The 17,624-nt window shown below is 38.9% G+C and overlaps 1 protein-coding gene across 1 annotated transcript; it reads left to right on the forward strand.

Annotated features, from left to right (window-relative positions):
• The first annotated feature begins 3,971 nt into the window (after positions 1-3,971).
• On the forward strand, positions 3,972-15,689 carry scp2b (sterol carrier protein 2b). Its single transcript, XM_086282105.1, has 5 exons — positions 3,972-4,137; positions 6,080-6,170; positions 10,969-11,098; positions 11,325-11,404; positions 15,031-15,689. Exons 1-5 carry the CDS (start codon positions 4,115-4,117, stop codon positions 15,124-15,126), a joined length of 420 nt encoding a protein of 139 aa, XP_086138231.1. The 5' UTR covers positions 3,972-4,114; the 3' UTR covers positions 15,127-15,689.
• The last annotated feature ends 1,935 nt before the right edge of the window (positions 15,690-17,624 follow it).

Genomic DNA, 17,624 nt, shown 5'->3' on the forward strand with positions numbered 1-17,624 from the left:
TCAGCTTTCTAGCCACAATGGTGGTCATTGACACAACCTGCGTCTCTGTCTTGTCCCTTGCCCATCCCAGTTCACACACCCCGAACAATGCTGCAAAGGGGGTACATGGGACCTCCCTGCCAATGGCTTTGGTCAGAAAATCAAACAAATGATTCCAAAAGAGCTGTAGTTTTTGGCATTGAAAGAAAAGGTGAGATAAAGTTCCTCGACCACTCGAACACTTAACACAGAGGGCTGAAACGTTCTTATATATTTTTTCCACTTTAGTGGGAGAAAAATGCAACCTATACACAACCTTAAATTGGATCAAACAGTGTCTAGCATTTATAGAACTACAATATATATTCTTAATGCACTCTTGCCAAAGATCATCAGAAACATCCCAGAGCTTCATTTTGACCTGACAATACGATGTTTGGGAAATTGGGTGAGACATTATGGATTTGTGTTTACTGTTTTGGGAATACGAGGCATAGTTTCAAGAAATGTGTTTAAGCAATCAAGAAAAACTGTAAAAGGAAAAAAAGTAGATTAAATAATCAATTTGGTGGGTCCATAGAGTTAGTGGTTTACACCTTTGCCTAACATGCAAAGTCTCCCTGGTTGAAGGCTGGGAGGACACACAAATCCCTTGGAGATTGTGTCAGGAAGGGTACATGGTGTAAAAATCTACCAAATCAAATATGGGGCTCCATCTGCTGTAGTGACACCTTGTGAATAAGTGAGCAGCTAAAGGAAAGTTTTAGTTAAAGAAATAAAAATATTCAAGTTCATAGAATCTTTTTAACTATTAAGTTAAATTACCACAACTTTTTAGGTGATAATAATTAAGTCAGTCAAAAGTTGGAATAATTATGGATAACTGGCTTCTAAAACAACTTTTTTTACATACTTCAAACAGCCATTCTGTCATGGTCTGGGTAGTTTTCCACTGCATCGGCTCCTCCCCTCTGGGTGGAGTCTTTGTTGTTCCTCACCTGATGGCAATCACACCAGCAGTATTTATGACCTGCGCACACAACTAGTCTTCGCCAGATTATCTGCCAACTTTAGTCCGTTCTCGGCCTCATGTCTGTTCCTTGGTGTATCATTGTGTCTACTTGCCTTAGTTCTCTGTTTTCTCGTCAGCATCTGGAACCCACCTACCAATCCTCATCCGTACAAGCTCTCCTGGATTCTGGTATGCAGCTGCCAGTAACCTCTCCCTTTTCAAACTGCCAGTCTCTCCTGCATTGCACGTAGTACCCACCTGGACCTTTGTCTCCTGCCTCCCCCCTCCAAGCAACCTCCACCTGCAAGCACTGCCCTGGCCAGCCACAGTTTCCCCTGCCCAGTCGCTGCACCCAGTTGTCCCTGCAATGTAGTCATAGTTTTGTTATGGCCATAGTTTCTCTTGCCTCAGACGTCTAGTTTACGTTCCTTAATGCTAGTCTGAGTTTTCTGTTAGCTTCCAAGCGTTGTGAATAAAGACTTTTGTTACACCGCACTTCAAACCTCTGGTTTTGAAACTGCACTTGAGTCCATCCCATTTCCATGGGCCACTGTGCCATGACACATTCAGTATTACCTTTAAAATACATTGTATTAGGTAAAGATCAGCATTTAGTATCTGTAAAATATTTGGTGGTTTTTTTTGCACCTTCTATTAGAAAAAGCCTGCATTCGTACCATCTATATAACTGATGTTATATTTTAGGTAGAAGTCATCAGGACTTTATGCATCACTACATAACTTGAAATACAAGTACACACAACAAGCACAGCAAAAGGAAGGCAAATAGGAAAACGATTTTAAGAAAAACCATGAGGAATGTTCTCTTTTCCAATTAATTATTTCCTACTCAGGGGATTTTATGGGTAACTAATTTCTCAGTGTTAGTGAGACAAAGTTTTCAGTACATTCACGAATCTCTATTCAAAAATATATAAATGGTGTGTGGAGAAAAGCAAAGGTTTGATGATTTATTAATTTTCAGGACTCGTTTACCTTTAACAATTTTGCCTCAAACGATTCTTGTGGCTCTGTTGTTTTCAATCCTGATAATGTGGTGCATTAAGAAAGTAAAAAGAAGTAATAAGAACTTTGCCCACACAAGAGGGTAAAACCATGGCATTATGCGACCTTTGGACCAGTAGAGTGCAGTGTTTTCCTGTTCAGTGATTTTGTGGTTGGAGCTCAACCTCCGCTACACACATCAGCTGCAGAAAAAAAACAGCTCGCTGAAGTGTACCAGCAGCATCGGCTGGCTTCCCATGGCGCTGAGCCCGTATTTGTGATAAGTGAGGGAGTGATCAAGCCAGCATGAGTTAGATGGTTGGCCGTGAGCCCTCTGCTGCTATCTGAAGCCCACCCAGCCAGGCACCCGGCCTCCCTATGTGCTTCTCTACAAAAGCAGACAGGGTTATAGTTCACTGGGTCTCCATTAGACTGATGAGATTTTCAGATGTTTGCCTCATTCTGCTCTGCCTCACTACAGAGCCTACAGCAAAATATATAACATATATATTGCTAATTGTCTGACATCCAGCAGTCATCAAGCACCATATAAATAAGTCAGATCTGAAACTGCCTACCTGACCCCAGCTCAACGGATTTTATTTGTACAATAACTTTAGTATATTTGTAATGTAATAAGCTATGTATGTATATATCTATATCTATCTATCTATCTATCTATCTATCTATCTATCTATATATATATATATATATATATATATATATATATTCTGTTTCTGTGCGAGTTAAAGATGCTCTTGATAGGAAAATATTGGGTCTGCTTTTGCACAAAACCTATGCTGTGAAATAACAGAAACATTTCCACTCAAATCCTTTTGAAGGGGTCTTTTAAACTGTAAAGCAACCACTGAAAATACTTTTTTAAATTAATGAAAATGTTTCATCACCAATAATAACAGGCTAACAGGTTAAACTAAGAAGATAATAATGACATAAAAGAGCTTCAGCAGAAACATTAATTGACATTAATGAATCTGTAATTATGTATATGATTACACACAACACGTTTATGTATGTACTTTCAGTATATGTCCCACAAAAGAAAATTAGTTTAGCAGCAGGGGCAACAAGGACGACAGACACATACCCAGTGAGTGCACAACAATAAAATAAAGTCCCAATAAATAAAAATAAAAACAATAAAATGAGAATAAAAGCAACAACAGTAAAAAGCCACAAAATGGCTATTTGCCATTAAGAAGACAGGTTGCAGTACGAATAAAAGAAACCTGGAGTCTTTTGGTCCTACTGATATCCCTACTCTAAAATGACAGCCAGAGGGCAAAGAGTCAAACTCACTGCGGAGTGGGTAGTTCAAACAATGAATAATAGAAGGAACCTCCCTCAGTACATGCTTGTTATAAAAAGTCAAAAGCCTGTCTTGCCAATCACCTGAGATTTTGCTGGCAATTTTTGCCAGAAGTCCTAACAAACTCTTGTTTTTCAGAATCATATTACCAAATCAAGCAACAATGCAAAAGGATAAAACAGATTCAATAAAACTTCAGTAAAACAAAGACAGTAAAGACAACAGAGTATAAATAATACGCACTTAATCACTTTGCAAAACATTCATTTGAACATAAATGTGTAAACTCTTGTGCTCTGGCGTTTCTTTCAGTATGAAAATAATTGTCAACCTATTTTTTTTTTACACTAAATGTATTTTATCTTTAAATAATCTTATTTTCTGTGGGTCCCTGTACCTGGTCATACAAAGGTACAGAGCCTGAATTACTGATTAATAACGCCTGCTTTTATATACGGTTATATTTAAATAGCTGGTATGAATAAATTTAGTGGATCAGGTTACTAATTGTAAAAAAAAAAATCTCTGTGATTTAACCCTACGGATCTGTTTAAGAAAATTATCTGAACAAGCACATGTAAACTAGATGTTACTAAGTGAATCCATAGGACAGTCAGCTAATCTGGTTTATCTGACATCGACAGGTCGAGTCTGAATATCCGGGAAAGTGCAAGAAACGAGGAAGTGCAGCCGTTAAGCTAATAGCAGGTGAAGTGCAAGCAACATCACTCCTTCTGCTGCTTCCACACATACCGAGGAGCTGTTTGTTCACCTACACTCACAGCAAAATGCCCGAATTACAGAGACCGAGGTGAGAAAAGCACAGCTTGCACTGTTTAACTACGGCACGTTTCTGAGCTCACCGTTTGCTGTCCTGGTTAGCTGAAAAACAGGTTAAATGTCAAATATTGCAACAACGTTAGCTCTTTTGGTTTTTTCATACAAGATTCCGGTTGGCATGTTAAATATCTCAGCTGCTGAGGAGCTGTTTGAGGGTCATCACACGGTGGCATCCCTGCTTGTTCTTTGTGTAAATGTCAAGCTGGATGTCATGTGGAGTTGCTGCCTGAATCCTGACTAACAGGTTAGACAGAGGTGTCACATATGCGGCCCTGGCTCTGGGCTCTGGTCCTGTAGGTAATTTTTAGGTATCTCAGGTTGTTCATTATTTGTTTTTGTAAATGGATGGTTCACAACGGGAGAGTTTTTAGGATGTACTTGTCTTTCCTTGCATAAAAAAGAAAACTACATTATTATCTATTAAATTAGGCTGCACACTGGCCATTAATTAAAGTGAGTTTGACACTCCTACATTAGATTTGTATAAAAATGTGATAATTTATTTATAAGGCATGCTTGAAAATCCATCTTACAAAATGCCTCCAGAGGCAACAAAATACCAGATACCAAAAATTCGCTAGCATGCTCTACCAAAATAGTGCTTTGTTGTGTATCTGACAGACGAAAGCTAAACCAGTTCCACACCACTGAAGTTGCAGCATTTTTACAAACCAATTCTGGTTCATCTGTTTCATTCAACGATCCGCTTTCGCCCTTCTCATTCTCCGTCGCCGCCATGCTTTTTCCACCATGTACGTATGAAAACAAAAGGCACTGTGCATGCGCGTTTTACCCATATTCTATCGCGATATTTCATTTTCTTATCGTTGCCCAACATTATACCGGTATTACCGTGAATGGTATGATATGGCCCAGCCCTAGTTGGTGCTATGTGGCAGGCAGACGTTGGCACTCTCGACCTATGTTGGAGAGTGAAGGAAACAGGCAGCATCTTGAGGGCACATCAATGGGGAATTTTGCTGATAATGATGGATAGAATAAACCATGAGGAACTATGAGGAAGGTACCCTGCGATCAACAAGTCCTGAACAAAAATTTGTCGCAGAGTGAACACTGAACTGTTTAATCAGTGTTTTAGTAAACATGTACCATGGCATTAATGAGCCATTGATAAAGCTCTATCGTTGTGTTTAAAGTTGCCAACCTGTGACACGGTGTTTATTGACTATTCTTTATGTCCTGGAGTTTTGTGTGTCTCAGTTATTTTTACATCAGGGCTTCAAAATAGCTGCACAATTAAATACACAGTGGTGTTTTCAAGTAGGGCTGTGTCGTATCATATCATCTGTGATAATACCAGTGTAAAATTTTACGTGATATATAAAAGTGTTACATTGGAATGTTATTGTTATTGGGGTGCCACATGTTTAATGCCCCTATCGCTCACAACAGTGAGACAAGCCCATACGTTTCTGACAGTTAGAGTCAGAAATGGAGTTACCTGAACAACCTCCAACCAACAACAGTGCTATGCAAAGTATGCAAGATAACTGTTCCTGCTAAATGTGGAACTAACAAATATGTTTTACAAGTTGGGGCAACAACACTAGCAGCTGGTGATTTGCCACCCAAATGTAAACAAATGATCCAACCAAGCATCGCTGGAACACTGACTAGTTACACTTCATACGGTAGGAAGAGCAAACGGTGGTTGGAAATCCACGGTTGCTCGGTGGAAAAGCGAATCTTTAAGCAGCGGGTTAAAAAGCTCAACTCAGAATACATGTGCCCAGGTGGAAAATGTTTGTCAGTTTTAGTATGCGATAGTAGTGTCCAAACTACTGAAGAGTTACAAGTTTAAGTTACTTTAGGTACTTTAGGCAGTGTTTTCATTCTTTTCTTTTTATCTCTAACGTCACCTTCCTATTCTTATTTGTCTTCATCATCTGAAGGATTCAAGCTATTGACACTAGCGCAAGTGATGGACTGGAGGGGTTCAAGGCGCATGCTGTGTTCCAGGAAATTGACAAGAAACTGCAGGAGGTATTTATGTTACCTACATGAATGGGACTTGATATGCGCATTTCCAGCTCCATAGTTTTATTCGTAGACTTTTGCTCCTTTGATTAATATTTTCCATGCCTTTTCAGTGAAAATAAATAAGTATGTATAATAAAAAACACATTAGGTCTTTTAATAATATGTATTATGATTTGGTCTTTGCTTAAAAAACGAAACACAATAATTTTGTAAAAGATTTTAATAAATACTTGAATCCACCTATCCAAGCATTTACAGTTCTCCTAGGCTTGTGTTCATATAGCTACACAGGCTTTTAGCCTTATGGTGGCACATCAGGATCCGTTCCCAAACTATCATTTTATAACACAAAAAAATAATATCAAGCTTATGGTGACTCAATCAGACAAATGGTTTCCATCAAAACTCTGTTTTTAAGCAGTTACCTTTAGTTGACCTCAATCATACAGATTCATCTCAAGCTCGCCAGCAGTGCTCTCTACATAATGAGTGGGATTTGTCATCAATGAGGAAATGGCAGCAAAGTTTAGTGTAATATCTCTGAAAACTGATCAGACAAACAGACTTGAGTTTTTAGCTTGGGAGCTTATCTTTATCTTATCAGAGGGAATTTGTTCTACTTTTGTATTTTCATATTAGTTCAATGTTTTTCTTTCTTTTTTTTGTTTCTACTCAAATCCAAGTTTTGGGCAGATTAAGGATGAACTAGGTTATGTAATACTTTTGTCGCTGACCTGTGTTGGGCTGCAGAGTGTACTCCACAAACACCTGAGTAAACGGTGCACCCGGCAGATTTAAGGCTGTTTACATTTTGTTTCCCACCAAAACCCGTCGTGTGTCTTCTACGCCCCAGAAATGTTGACTGCATTGGCTTATCTGAAAAGCTGTTTCCTTTCATATTTTATTTGCATTATTTCCATTTATGTTTTTATTGCTAGCTGTATCAGTTTGATGATTAATTGCTGCTTTCCTTGGCACCTTAATGCCACAAAACACAGAAAATGGGGAAGCTCTTTCAGGCCCCAAGTCTGTAGCTCACAGACTAATCATACTGCAGGAGCATGCGACCATGCTGCTTCAGTTCAAAGCAGATTTAATAATACAAAAACAATTATAGGAGGCCAAAACAAACAAAAGAAGAAGGCCTTGAACCAAACCACAGAGTGAGTTATCAAATTTAGGCTTCTTCTTTAAGACTGAAGCCAGTCACCTAATGCCCATGCACTAGAAAACTATAAAAACACTTATAAAAGACTAAAGTCTAGAACCCTTTCACATCTAAAGATGATGTGAAAGACTTATTTTTAGCAACAACTGGAATCTTGAAGATCTCTGTTTACATTACTTCAACTAGATTACCTTTCAGATAATTTCCTGTCATGTTACAGCTGGAAATTTACAAGAACAGCTGTTGAATAAAAGGGTTTTTGGCAATAACTGTGTGTGCAATAAAAAACAGCCCAAAAGAAAAAAATGTCAGAATGTGCTGTGTGGGGGGGAAAAATGAAAACGATCTGTTGGCTATTGAAAGTGTTTATGTGATTTAATGTTAAACTTTGCATGAGCCAAGAAGGGAAAACGTTTATGGATTATGATTAATACTTGGTTTTTGTTGGAATGTCAGGAATGAGGGAAGAAATGACAAAAAATGACAAAATGAAAATTGCCTGTGAAACTTAAATTGTTGAAAAGCTGTTTGCTTTGAGACTGACAGCTCTATTGAAAGCAAAAACTGAAAATGGGGCAGCAGGTAATTACCGAAACAACTAATTAATAATAAAGAACTACTGAAAAACAAGTGAAGACAGCCACTCCAGCCTCCCTGTGGCTTTATGTAAGTGCAATTCATCCTCCACAGCCAATCAACACTAAGAAAGCAGGACGAGAGGAAGGTAGTTGGCTAATGAAGAATAATTATCAAACATACCCAGTGATTAAAAGCAAAACTCCACAACAATAATACTAATGATAAAAACTCTACAGGATGCTTTCTCATTTAAAGCACTTTTATTGTGTTCTCTTACATGTGTATACCTCTGGGCGTTCACATTTAGCAAACATAGTTTATTTTAACATTTGAGCCTCTTTATGAGCTAAACAAGAAGAGAATCACCTGCCAAAAACTGAGAGGTACCACACGAAGCTACAAATATCTCTGTCATAGTTTTACGTTAATCAGAACACACGAAGTCTTATTTTTTATATGTTCATTAGATGACCGATGTTAGAATCCAGACACTATTATTTTATTTCCTACAAAGGCATTAATTAAATTAAATTCAATTAAAGATAATGATGGGCATAAGAATTAAGAAATGAAAGGGTGCCCCTTAGGGCTGTGCGATATGACCAAAATCTCATATCCCGATATAAGACATCTATCGTCCCGATAACGATATAAATCACAAAAATGTAACATTTTCTGTAAATTCTGTGAATCTCGGGCAGCTCGACTTGTGTGAAGTGTTTCCAGCTAGGCGTCGTGTACCTGGAGTCGAGTGTTTTAACTCAGCGGTCCTCAACCCCCGGGCCTCGGACCGGTACCGGTCCGTGAGTCGTTTGGTACCGGGCCGCGAGAGTTGAGGCTCAGGTGTGAAATGTATGGTTTTCAGGGTTTTTATCGGTTTTCAGCATTATTTTGTTATCGTTTTTATCGTTAACTCTGCTTTCCTGGGTCTTTTCACGTGTGTTATGAATAAATCTTATTTTTTTCGGTACCGGTACTAGTTTTATTTTGTTGTATTTATCCGCGACACCTTAAAGGCCGGTCCGTGAAAATATTGTCGGGCATAAATCGGTCCGTGGCGCAAAAAAGGTTGGGGACCGCTGTTTTAACTGATGCGTGAAACTATATATTTTTAGATATAAGTTGTAACTGCCACCGTTTTCTTTGTGAGTATTTAATACACGGCGTGCTGCGGGGAAAAGCCTGTTCTAATGTTTGAGTCTAAGGTTTATTTTTTTAGCACCTGACGGCTCTTTTTTTGCTTCTCATCTGTCAGTACTCTGCATACTATTTCATGTGATTCAGTTTATTTTGAAAAGTCTCAACAGGATCTTGAGCTTTATTGTGAAAGATTTATGTGGAAAATAAACAAGCGGACATGCGATGGTTTTACCATCGTTGTTGCTAACGACAAGGCATAAAAACAGTCGCTTGTCCGTAGTGTGGTTATATTAAATATAAGAGACAGAGAGAACTGTAAGAAATGAATATAGCCACTACAGTGACCATCAAAACGATGAAAAAATATTGCCGTAAACAGTTTATTTTGTGACACCACGAAACAAACGATAGCGTAAAATGAAACGATAGACGTTTTTATATCGTCATCCGATATATATCGTTATATCGAACAGCCCTAGTGCCCCTGTGCATTCACTCCTCACATTTCTTCCGCTGATGGCCAGCAGGGCACAGCAACTCCTCTAGTTGCCAAAAGAACCTGGATAACAGAGGTTTTTGAGAAACTAACCTTTCTTCTCAGTTGATTCATAGCCATTAAATGGCTTTCCTTACCAATTTTATGGTCTTAGTTACTAGTTTATGTCCTTAATTAATGCTCATTTTGTAAAGTATGGCCTTATTTAGTGTAAAAAAAAAGATTTAAGCAGGATATCCTTTAAGTTATGGCTACATTTTAATTGACAAAGCTCTACCATACAAGGGTGCCTGGGGTGTCTGCTCCACCCATGGTGGATCATGCTTTATGAAAAACATGATAGGACTTTACAAAGTCCAACTTTTTTACACATGCATGCACACAAACACACATCCGCTCAAAAGGTTTGCTGCTCGTGATCAAATACTTTATTTACAATACCTAACTTTGCTCATTATGTTGCTTTTAGTTGTGAATGAACTGTAAGCAGATATTATATATGAAATTAGCTGATTTCTCTTTAGAGAGTGGCAGCAGCAAACAGGACAGCAGGCAGGATGACGAGTTTATGAAAAAGTTGCAATGGGCTTGGACTCATCCAAGGTTAAGAACCACTGCGTTGTAGAATCAGAACTTTGCTTTAGAACTAAATTTAATGGATTATCCATCTCCATTAAAAAAAGGATGGTTTTCTTGAATGGTAATTGGTGACAATGATTCATCTAACTCAGGGGTGTCGAACTCCAGGCTTTAGGGGCCGGTGTCCTGCATGTTTTAGATCTCACCCTGGGTTAACACACCTGAATCAAATGATTAGTTCATTTTCAGGCCTCTGGAGAACTTCAAGACATGTTGAGGAGGTCATTTAGCCATTTAAATCAGCTGTGTTGGATCAAGGACACATCTAAAACCTGCAGGACACCGGCCCTCGAGCCTGGAGTTCGACACCCCTGATCTGTTTCAAAATTGTATAAATATTCAAAATGTTTAATTTCAAATAAAGCCTCATAGTCTTTATCATTTTATAGATTTTCAGTTCCTGTGCACATTTAGCTCAAATGTAAATGTAGCCCACTCTCTTGGCTGCACCTACAGTTACCAAATCCTGAACTGGAGTTGGGCAGATTTTCCACTGGTTTTTTTTTTTTTTTCCCTTCACTATCTGAATATTTTCAGTAGTTTTTCTGCCATTACCTGAAACTCTAAAGAAAATAACACATGGCTTGTCAGGCTGAGCATAAGATGAGTGAATGTAGGCAGTAAAACATGTTCTTTTAAAAACTGACAACTTTATGTGGAACATTTTGTTACTGCACTGAATTTGCAAAACTTGTGAAATATTTTTGATATATTTTTCCTTCAGTCACATGTAGTGGAAACTGTTTTTGGTTTAAGGTATGTGAAATGTCTTTGTACAGGATGGGGAGCAGTTTGTGAAAAAGATTGGTGGAGTGTTTGCCTTCAAAGTAAAGGACGGCCCAAGTGGAAAGGAGGCAACTTGGTTTGTGGACGTGAAAAACGGCAAAGGCTGCGTTCACAATGATACTGGTGAGAAAGCTGAGCGGCTGTGTGAGCATGATTTAAAGTCTTCCAGTCTTCTTGTATCCAATATAATGGATTCACGAATGACCCCTCGGTCCCATTTTCGGTGTTAAAATATCTCTGTCTCTTGAGGGTTAAACTGCTCCCATTCTTTTCAGTCAGTGAGCAAAAACCTCTGAGCTGTAACATGTTTTTTTAAACTTAGCTCGGTTTCTGTGTCTCTGCCCTGCAGATAAGGAAGCCGATTGCACCATTTCTATGTCAGACGCAGACTTGTTGGCCTTGATGACTGGGAAAATGAACCCACAAACTGTGAGTATTCAGTGTTGGTACGGCCTGGAGGCTAAACTGTGAAGTGCTATAAGTGCTGTCCATTTACCATTTTCCTTTCGGTCTGTTGATACTGCAGCTGAAGTTGATTCAGTGAACTCTTTTCTTTCCATAAAGTACCAAAAAACCCAACCAAACAAAAACATCTTAGTCTCCTTAAATGTGCCAGTTGACTAGCTGACAGCGATCTTGAGCCATTTCAGTCAAAAAACCTTAAACTAAAGACATTTCCGGTACTATTTTATTTAATTTTGTACAAGCATGCAGTATTTGTTTTTCTCAAGTCTCATTTTTGGCTAATAAAAGTGTAACACTTACTAATAACTGATTTAGAAACATATTGAATGATTTGTGTGAGAAGGAAAGGCACTATCATATACTCTTTTAGATTTCTGTATAGGCGTTAGTTGATAAGTCTGACATGGTGTTACCATGTTTATGTATCCACTTATGTCCCTCTGCCATGAGTTCTCCAGTTGGCTGGCAAGGTCCTACATTACCCACAAATACTTAGGATGTCTAGTGTGAGCTTCCCACAGCTTTCCAAAAAACATTTTTACAACATTCATTTTATATGTTTTTCAGCCTGACTTAAAGTAAACAGCTATTAGCCACCTGGAACGGACATTTCTGCTGAGCTGCCAACTGAGAAAAAAAGTTTTTCCTCCAAGGAGTCGAACCCGCTGTTGCCAGTCTTGGAAAAAGTCCGTTTGTTCATAGATGAGCTTAATTTCAGCTGTGGAACTGTGAATGAGGAGTTTGCTGTTTTGATAAACATTGTTGTCCTGGAGATTGTCTCACACCTTCGAAAAAATTAACTGGAAAAAAAGACCAAGACCAGCTGGACCAAAGCTCTGCATGTTCTCAGTCATTTGAGTTGCTGGATGTCTTGTTAGCTGTGGCCTCTCCAGCACGGCCACAGAGCTGTGCACGGCCTCAGCATGTGAAAAAACCAACGTGCCCTGATGAATGTGCAGGGCGTCAGGCAAATACTCCCAGATGAAGATCAGTAATACAACAAATTTTAATGTTTACTTAAGTCAGACTTGTACTTTAATTTACTTAAATTTAGCTCAGATCCTTATTTGTTTGTGATGGTGGATTTAAAAATTGTAGTGTAGGAGCTGTTAACGTTTTTGGCATTGTGAGAGAGCCGCTGCTTTAAGACGTATACTGAATCTGCTTATCCATCTCTTTAGAGTTACATCCTTCTTCTTAGTTTCTCAATCCTCTGTCTGAAACAAGCTGTTTTAGCTATCCTCCTTTTACAGGATGGTTCTTTTGTTTGCCTGCACTACACAAACAAAGACTGAACAGCAGAGCTGTGGAGCATCTTTGCCTGCGATCACTATATTACCGTAGGTCCGCTCTGTGGTATCATATAGATACAAAAGTAGGAAACACTATGACACTGGGCGTTTTGTGGACTTTGAAGTAGGAGCCTTTGGCTCACACGGACTACATTCACATTCACTGTCCTCATTAGTTGAAATGTACAGAAGATAAGAAACAACGTAATAAGTTACCTTTTAGCTTTAGCTCTTTCCAAGTATTCTGTGAATTGCGAAACTAACCCTGGAAAGCATTTACCCCTGATATGGAACCACTTTACTGGTACAACAAATGTTTAATAAGTCAATTACACTGGTTTTTAGTAACTAAGATTACAAACTGGGAACCTTTTTAAAAACTAAACCATACTTAAAGATATTTGTATTTTGCAGAAACAACAGTGAGAGGGGTCGAGAGCCACATATCACAAAATGAACCAATCTTTTTTTCATTAGATTTGTCTGAAAATAAATATGGTGGCTCTTTTGCACCTTCAAGCTAAATATATATATAGTTTTAACCTTTTATGATTCGACATTTGACTTATCAGCTCCTCGTTGTTTTCCATGCAGGAAATGCATTTGAATTATTATTACATGTGAAAGCACTATATTAAGGTAGCACTCAGGTCAATTTACACTAAAAAAATGTCATCCAGAGACAACTACCATCAACTCACAGCCATTTGCAGTGATTGCATGTACTGTGAGGTCCTAGAAAAGCCACTTCTGCACTGTGTGTCTGCCTCTTCCTCTCTGATTTTCCTGTGTGACATTAAAAAAAGGATGGGAGAAAAACATCTAGTTTCCCCTCAAATCTGAACTCCTTTTGCCATAAGGGCAAATGCTGAACTGCTCTCGAGTCTCTTTGGCACATTGATCTGACGTCACTGGCATTGAGTGCATCCTGTTCCACCTTACTGCAGTTACTACCCATCCTACAGCTTTTCATTTCACTTTATTTTATTTTATTGTGCGTTTTACTTTACCTCACTATATCTTTACTAGTTTATCTGTTGTGTCTATTTCAGAGTCGACTCTGTATTTCAGCTTCTGTTTTCTTTCTTTATTTTACATATTTACTTATTTAATCTATGTATGTATTTTATTTATTTAGTTGCGAGTGTTCTTCAATTTTTATAATTCAGTCAGCTAACCAGTTATAACAGACATAATGTCTGAGTAACTGGTGCGTACAATGGGGTTTCACAGGGCAGTCCCACTGGAAACACTGGTAACCGCTCTGCAACCTTCTCCAGCTTTTATTATAATGCTAATAATAATGTGCACAACTCAGCGATCCTGAATTGTCGTTTTTAAACTCTGGTGGAGGTCTTGCAGGAGTCCCATACTCCCCCATGTACGGTATTGGTCCGCATTGGCTGAAATGAACAGGAGAGATGTTGAAATCCAGCTCGAAGGACCAAGCTGTTTTAAAAAAAAAAATAAAATCCCTTATGAAGTGAGACACAGAGCAGCGAGTTCCAACGCATTTATTTACTTGCAAGGAAGCAAAAGCATACGTGATGAATATCTATGCAAGTGCTCGCCGGGGCAAGTTTAATTTATTAACTTCTTCCAACGTTATCCTGGGAACAGATATGTGTGTGACGCTCTTACAGGGAAACAGTTACATGATGCACAAGTACATGATTCTAACCCTGCTTTGGATAACAGATAGCAGAGAAGCCACAACAAGGCCTGAGAAAAGGAAGATTAGTGGGACGGAGAGGGAGAGATGCATTCCTACAGATTACCAAAAGGAGTGTTGCACAGCTTTAATAATTTAATACGTTTTCTATTGATCACAAAAGGATAGCAATGCAGGCTCCAGCAGTGTGTTTTCCACAGATTAGATCCCCAGTTATTTGGATACCTGCATTGTTTTTTGGTTTTTTTTGAACAAATAAAAAACCCTCAGTTTCCCCATTTCTGCTGTAAACTTACATGAATGACTTATTTTTATTTCCTTGAGAAAATATTTATCTCTAAAATGGTCACGTTTTTACATCACTCGCCTGATTTTTACCTTCTCACATCACAAATATTCATTTCTCCTTCATACGCCTGTGTGCTCTGGAGTTTCCTGACCTTTCATAAGCTGTTGTTGCCGTTGTCCCACTTTTTCTCGGGTTGAGTTAATCTCTCATGGTAACTCTTTAAAGCCAGCAGCATGTATTTCTCTCCTACACTGAATGAACCATGCTTCTGATTCCCAACCATCTGATGCTTTTATATTACAGTGTATTACACTCTCGCTCTCGCTCTGATTCACAGGCATTTTTCCAGGGCAAGCTGAAGATCACAGGAAACATGGGTCTGGCTATGAAGCTACAAAACCTGCAGCTGCAGCCGGGCAAAGCCAAGCTGTAGACGAGATGCTGGAAAGAGAACAGAGATAAACCACGAGGAATTCAACCGCAAGCCTGGTTTCAGATAAATGTTAAAAATTCTCATCACTGGACTAAAACACTCTTCCTTTTAGTGACCTCACTGACCAAACACTGGGATTAGTAAGCAGACAGGCCAATCTAACTGGAGAACGACATAGATGGAGAGATAATTATTTCTCTAATTTAGTCCCTGCCTGCAGCGATACTGTTAGTCCAACGTAGTAGAGACAGGTACCTCCCTACTTTGTGATACTAATTCAGTTCTTGTCCAATTTTTCTGTAATCTTCCCTGCTAATGAAATCTTTCAGTGTAATATGTCTAGAAATGTTTGAAGAGTAGAGCAGATTGGTGTATTATTCTTCATAATAATGGATTGAACAGTCAAAGTGCCTCCTCATCTCAGATTATGGTTTCTAGGCAGAAATGTAGTATTTTTTTTTTAAGTCTGCCTAACTAATACTAATACAAAATACATATTCTGCTCTTCTCTTATTGTATGAATCTCTAAAATATTTCTACAGAATAAACGTGTCTTTCCTGGGGATCGTGATTTTCATTTTTCACGGTCTGGGTGTATTTGGCGCATGATTCCTGCAAGTAACTCGAGGTCTCTTTAAATTTTGCTGATAAAAAAAGCACAGAGCAACTTGGAATATAAAACAAGACTGAATGAACAACATGATGTTCCTTCTTTTATGTTCAAATGGGAATGTTGAGTTTCTGGATGTTAAAATGGAAACAGTGGCCATGCTCCAGTGTTTCTGCAGTGAAAAGAGGCTGACGTTAAAGTCTCCTGACACAGTTTCGGGGTGCTATCTGAGGTTATATCAGTGTGACTGTGCAAAATAATGTCCCACTGTTACACGGTACTTTGATGTCAATGTCGGTCGTGTGCCCTTTGAAGGGCCCTGTACTTTTCCAGTGCTGCAGCAACCCGGTTCCAGACTGCCACGCTGTATTTTTTCCTTTGTAGATGGATGAGCGTGGCTGAAAGACAAATCTGTTAACTAGCTCTGACCCAGATTCCACTGCAGCTTTGGCTTGGCTCGTGTAGTTTTCAGGTCTAACTCTGCAGTCACACTGGGGTTATTTCATTGGTCAGTAATGATTGCTTTTAGAGAATGTCGTTTCTTCTGTTGTGTTACAGTGAAGAAATTGAGACATTTTAGACTATTTGCAAACATTTATGTAAATTAAAGGCCTAATTAATGTGAATAAAATGATAAAGAAAATTCTTGCTAAAAGAAGAGAGGAAAGTTACGACGCACTTTACCAGCTTACAAAGAAAGGTGATGGAACCTGGCACGAAAAGCACTGCTCAGACTGTAAGAACAGTTTGTTGTGGCTCTGCTCCAAGTTTGACAATGTAGCCTTAGTGAATTCACTGTCATGTGATCACGTCTTTACAGCAAAACCTGCAGTAGTCTTTATAGAAATCGTGCACTTAGTATTTACTTTGAGCTGTGGTAGTAAATGGCACAGTGGTTGGCATCATCACCTCACATGGTGCAAAAACACCCTGGATTACAATCCACTAGCCGGTGTTGGCCTTTCTCTGTGGAATTTGCATGGGTTCTGTCCAGGTACTCTGACTTCTGGCTCCCACAGTCCAAAGACATGCTTGTTAGCCCTATAGCAGAGAATGGATGGATATATATCAAGAAGGGAGGCTCTTATCAAACATGTCATTCAGGTGGCAACCCAGAGGAAAAAACTGAGCAAAGTCAATTATGACAAAAACCAGAGTTCCTGAAGTTGCCACTTTTGGGTAGATCTGAAGATGGGTCAATTCCTCTATAGCCAGTGCAACACAAAAATGAGAATAAACATGTCATTTATTCCCGATCTTGTCACAACTGCTTATTCCAGAGAATAAAATATTCAATTTGTACTTCAAAGAAAGTTTTACTAATGCCACCTAAAAGCAAAAAAACAAAAAACAGGATGTTCTCAACAACTCACCTCAGTATTGCTGACATTAGACAGAAGTGAGCTTTAATGACTCGTCGGCTCCTTTTTCAGAGCCTCCTGCAGAGTAAATGAACATGGACTCCAGCTGAGGTTAACAGCGGGCTGACAGCCTACACTCACTACAGATGAACGGAGGCCAGAGTTGTTTGGCCTACCGTGGGCAGCGTAGCTGTGATGATGCACTTGATCTCCTGGCATCAAGCAGTGAGATTTTACACACTGTACCTTTAAGAACTAAATGTTTCATTTTAGGGGGTTGCAAAGACTCATTAACAGGGTAGATGGTAACACTGCAAACTGTCTGCTAGATGTCCCCTCAACTTATTGAAGTCGCTGAACTTGTCCAGTCAAGTCAATTATCTCTCAATTATCTGCAAATTCAATTAGTGCTAACAAGTACATAATATTTTTTTTAATTATTAGCACCAACTTGCATCCATCCATACCTAGCCTTAGTTGTATGCTGTTGACTTAGCCCCCCATCCTCTTTTTTCTTCTTCAAGAGA

This window comes from Aulonocara sp. 'chitande type north' Nkhata Bay, linkage group LG23, assembly GCF_057382095.1.
Source record: "Aulonocara sp. 'chitande type north' Nkhata Bay isolate Kocher_YH1m ecotype deep benthic linkage group LG23, A_spYH_male_GT1.1, whole genome shotgun sequence".
In the NCBI taxonomy this organism is placed as follows: domain Eukaryota; kingdom Metazoa; phylum Chordata; class Actinopteri; order Cichliformes; family Cichlidae; genus Aulonocara; species Aulonocara sp. 'chitande type north' Nkhata Bay.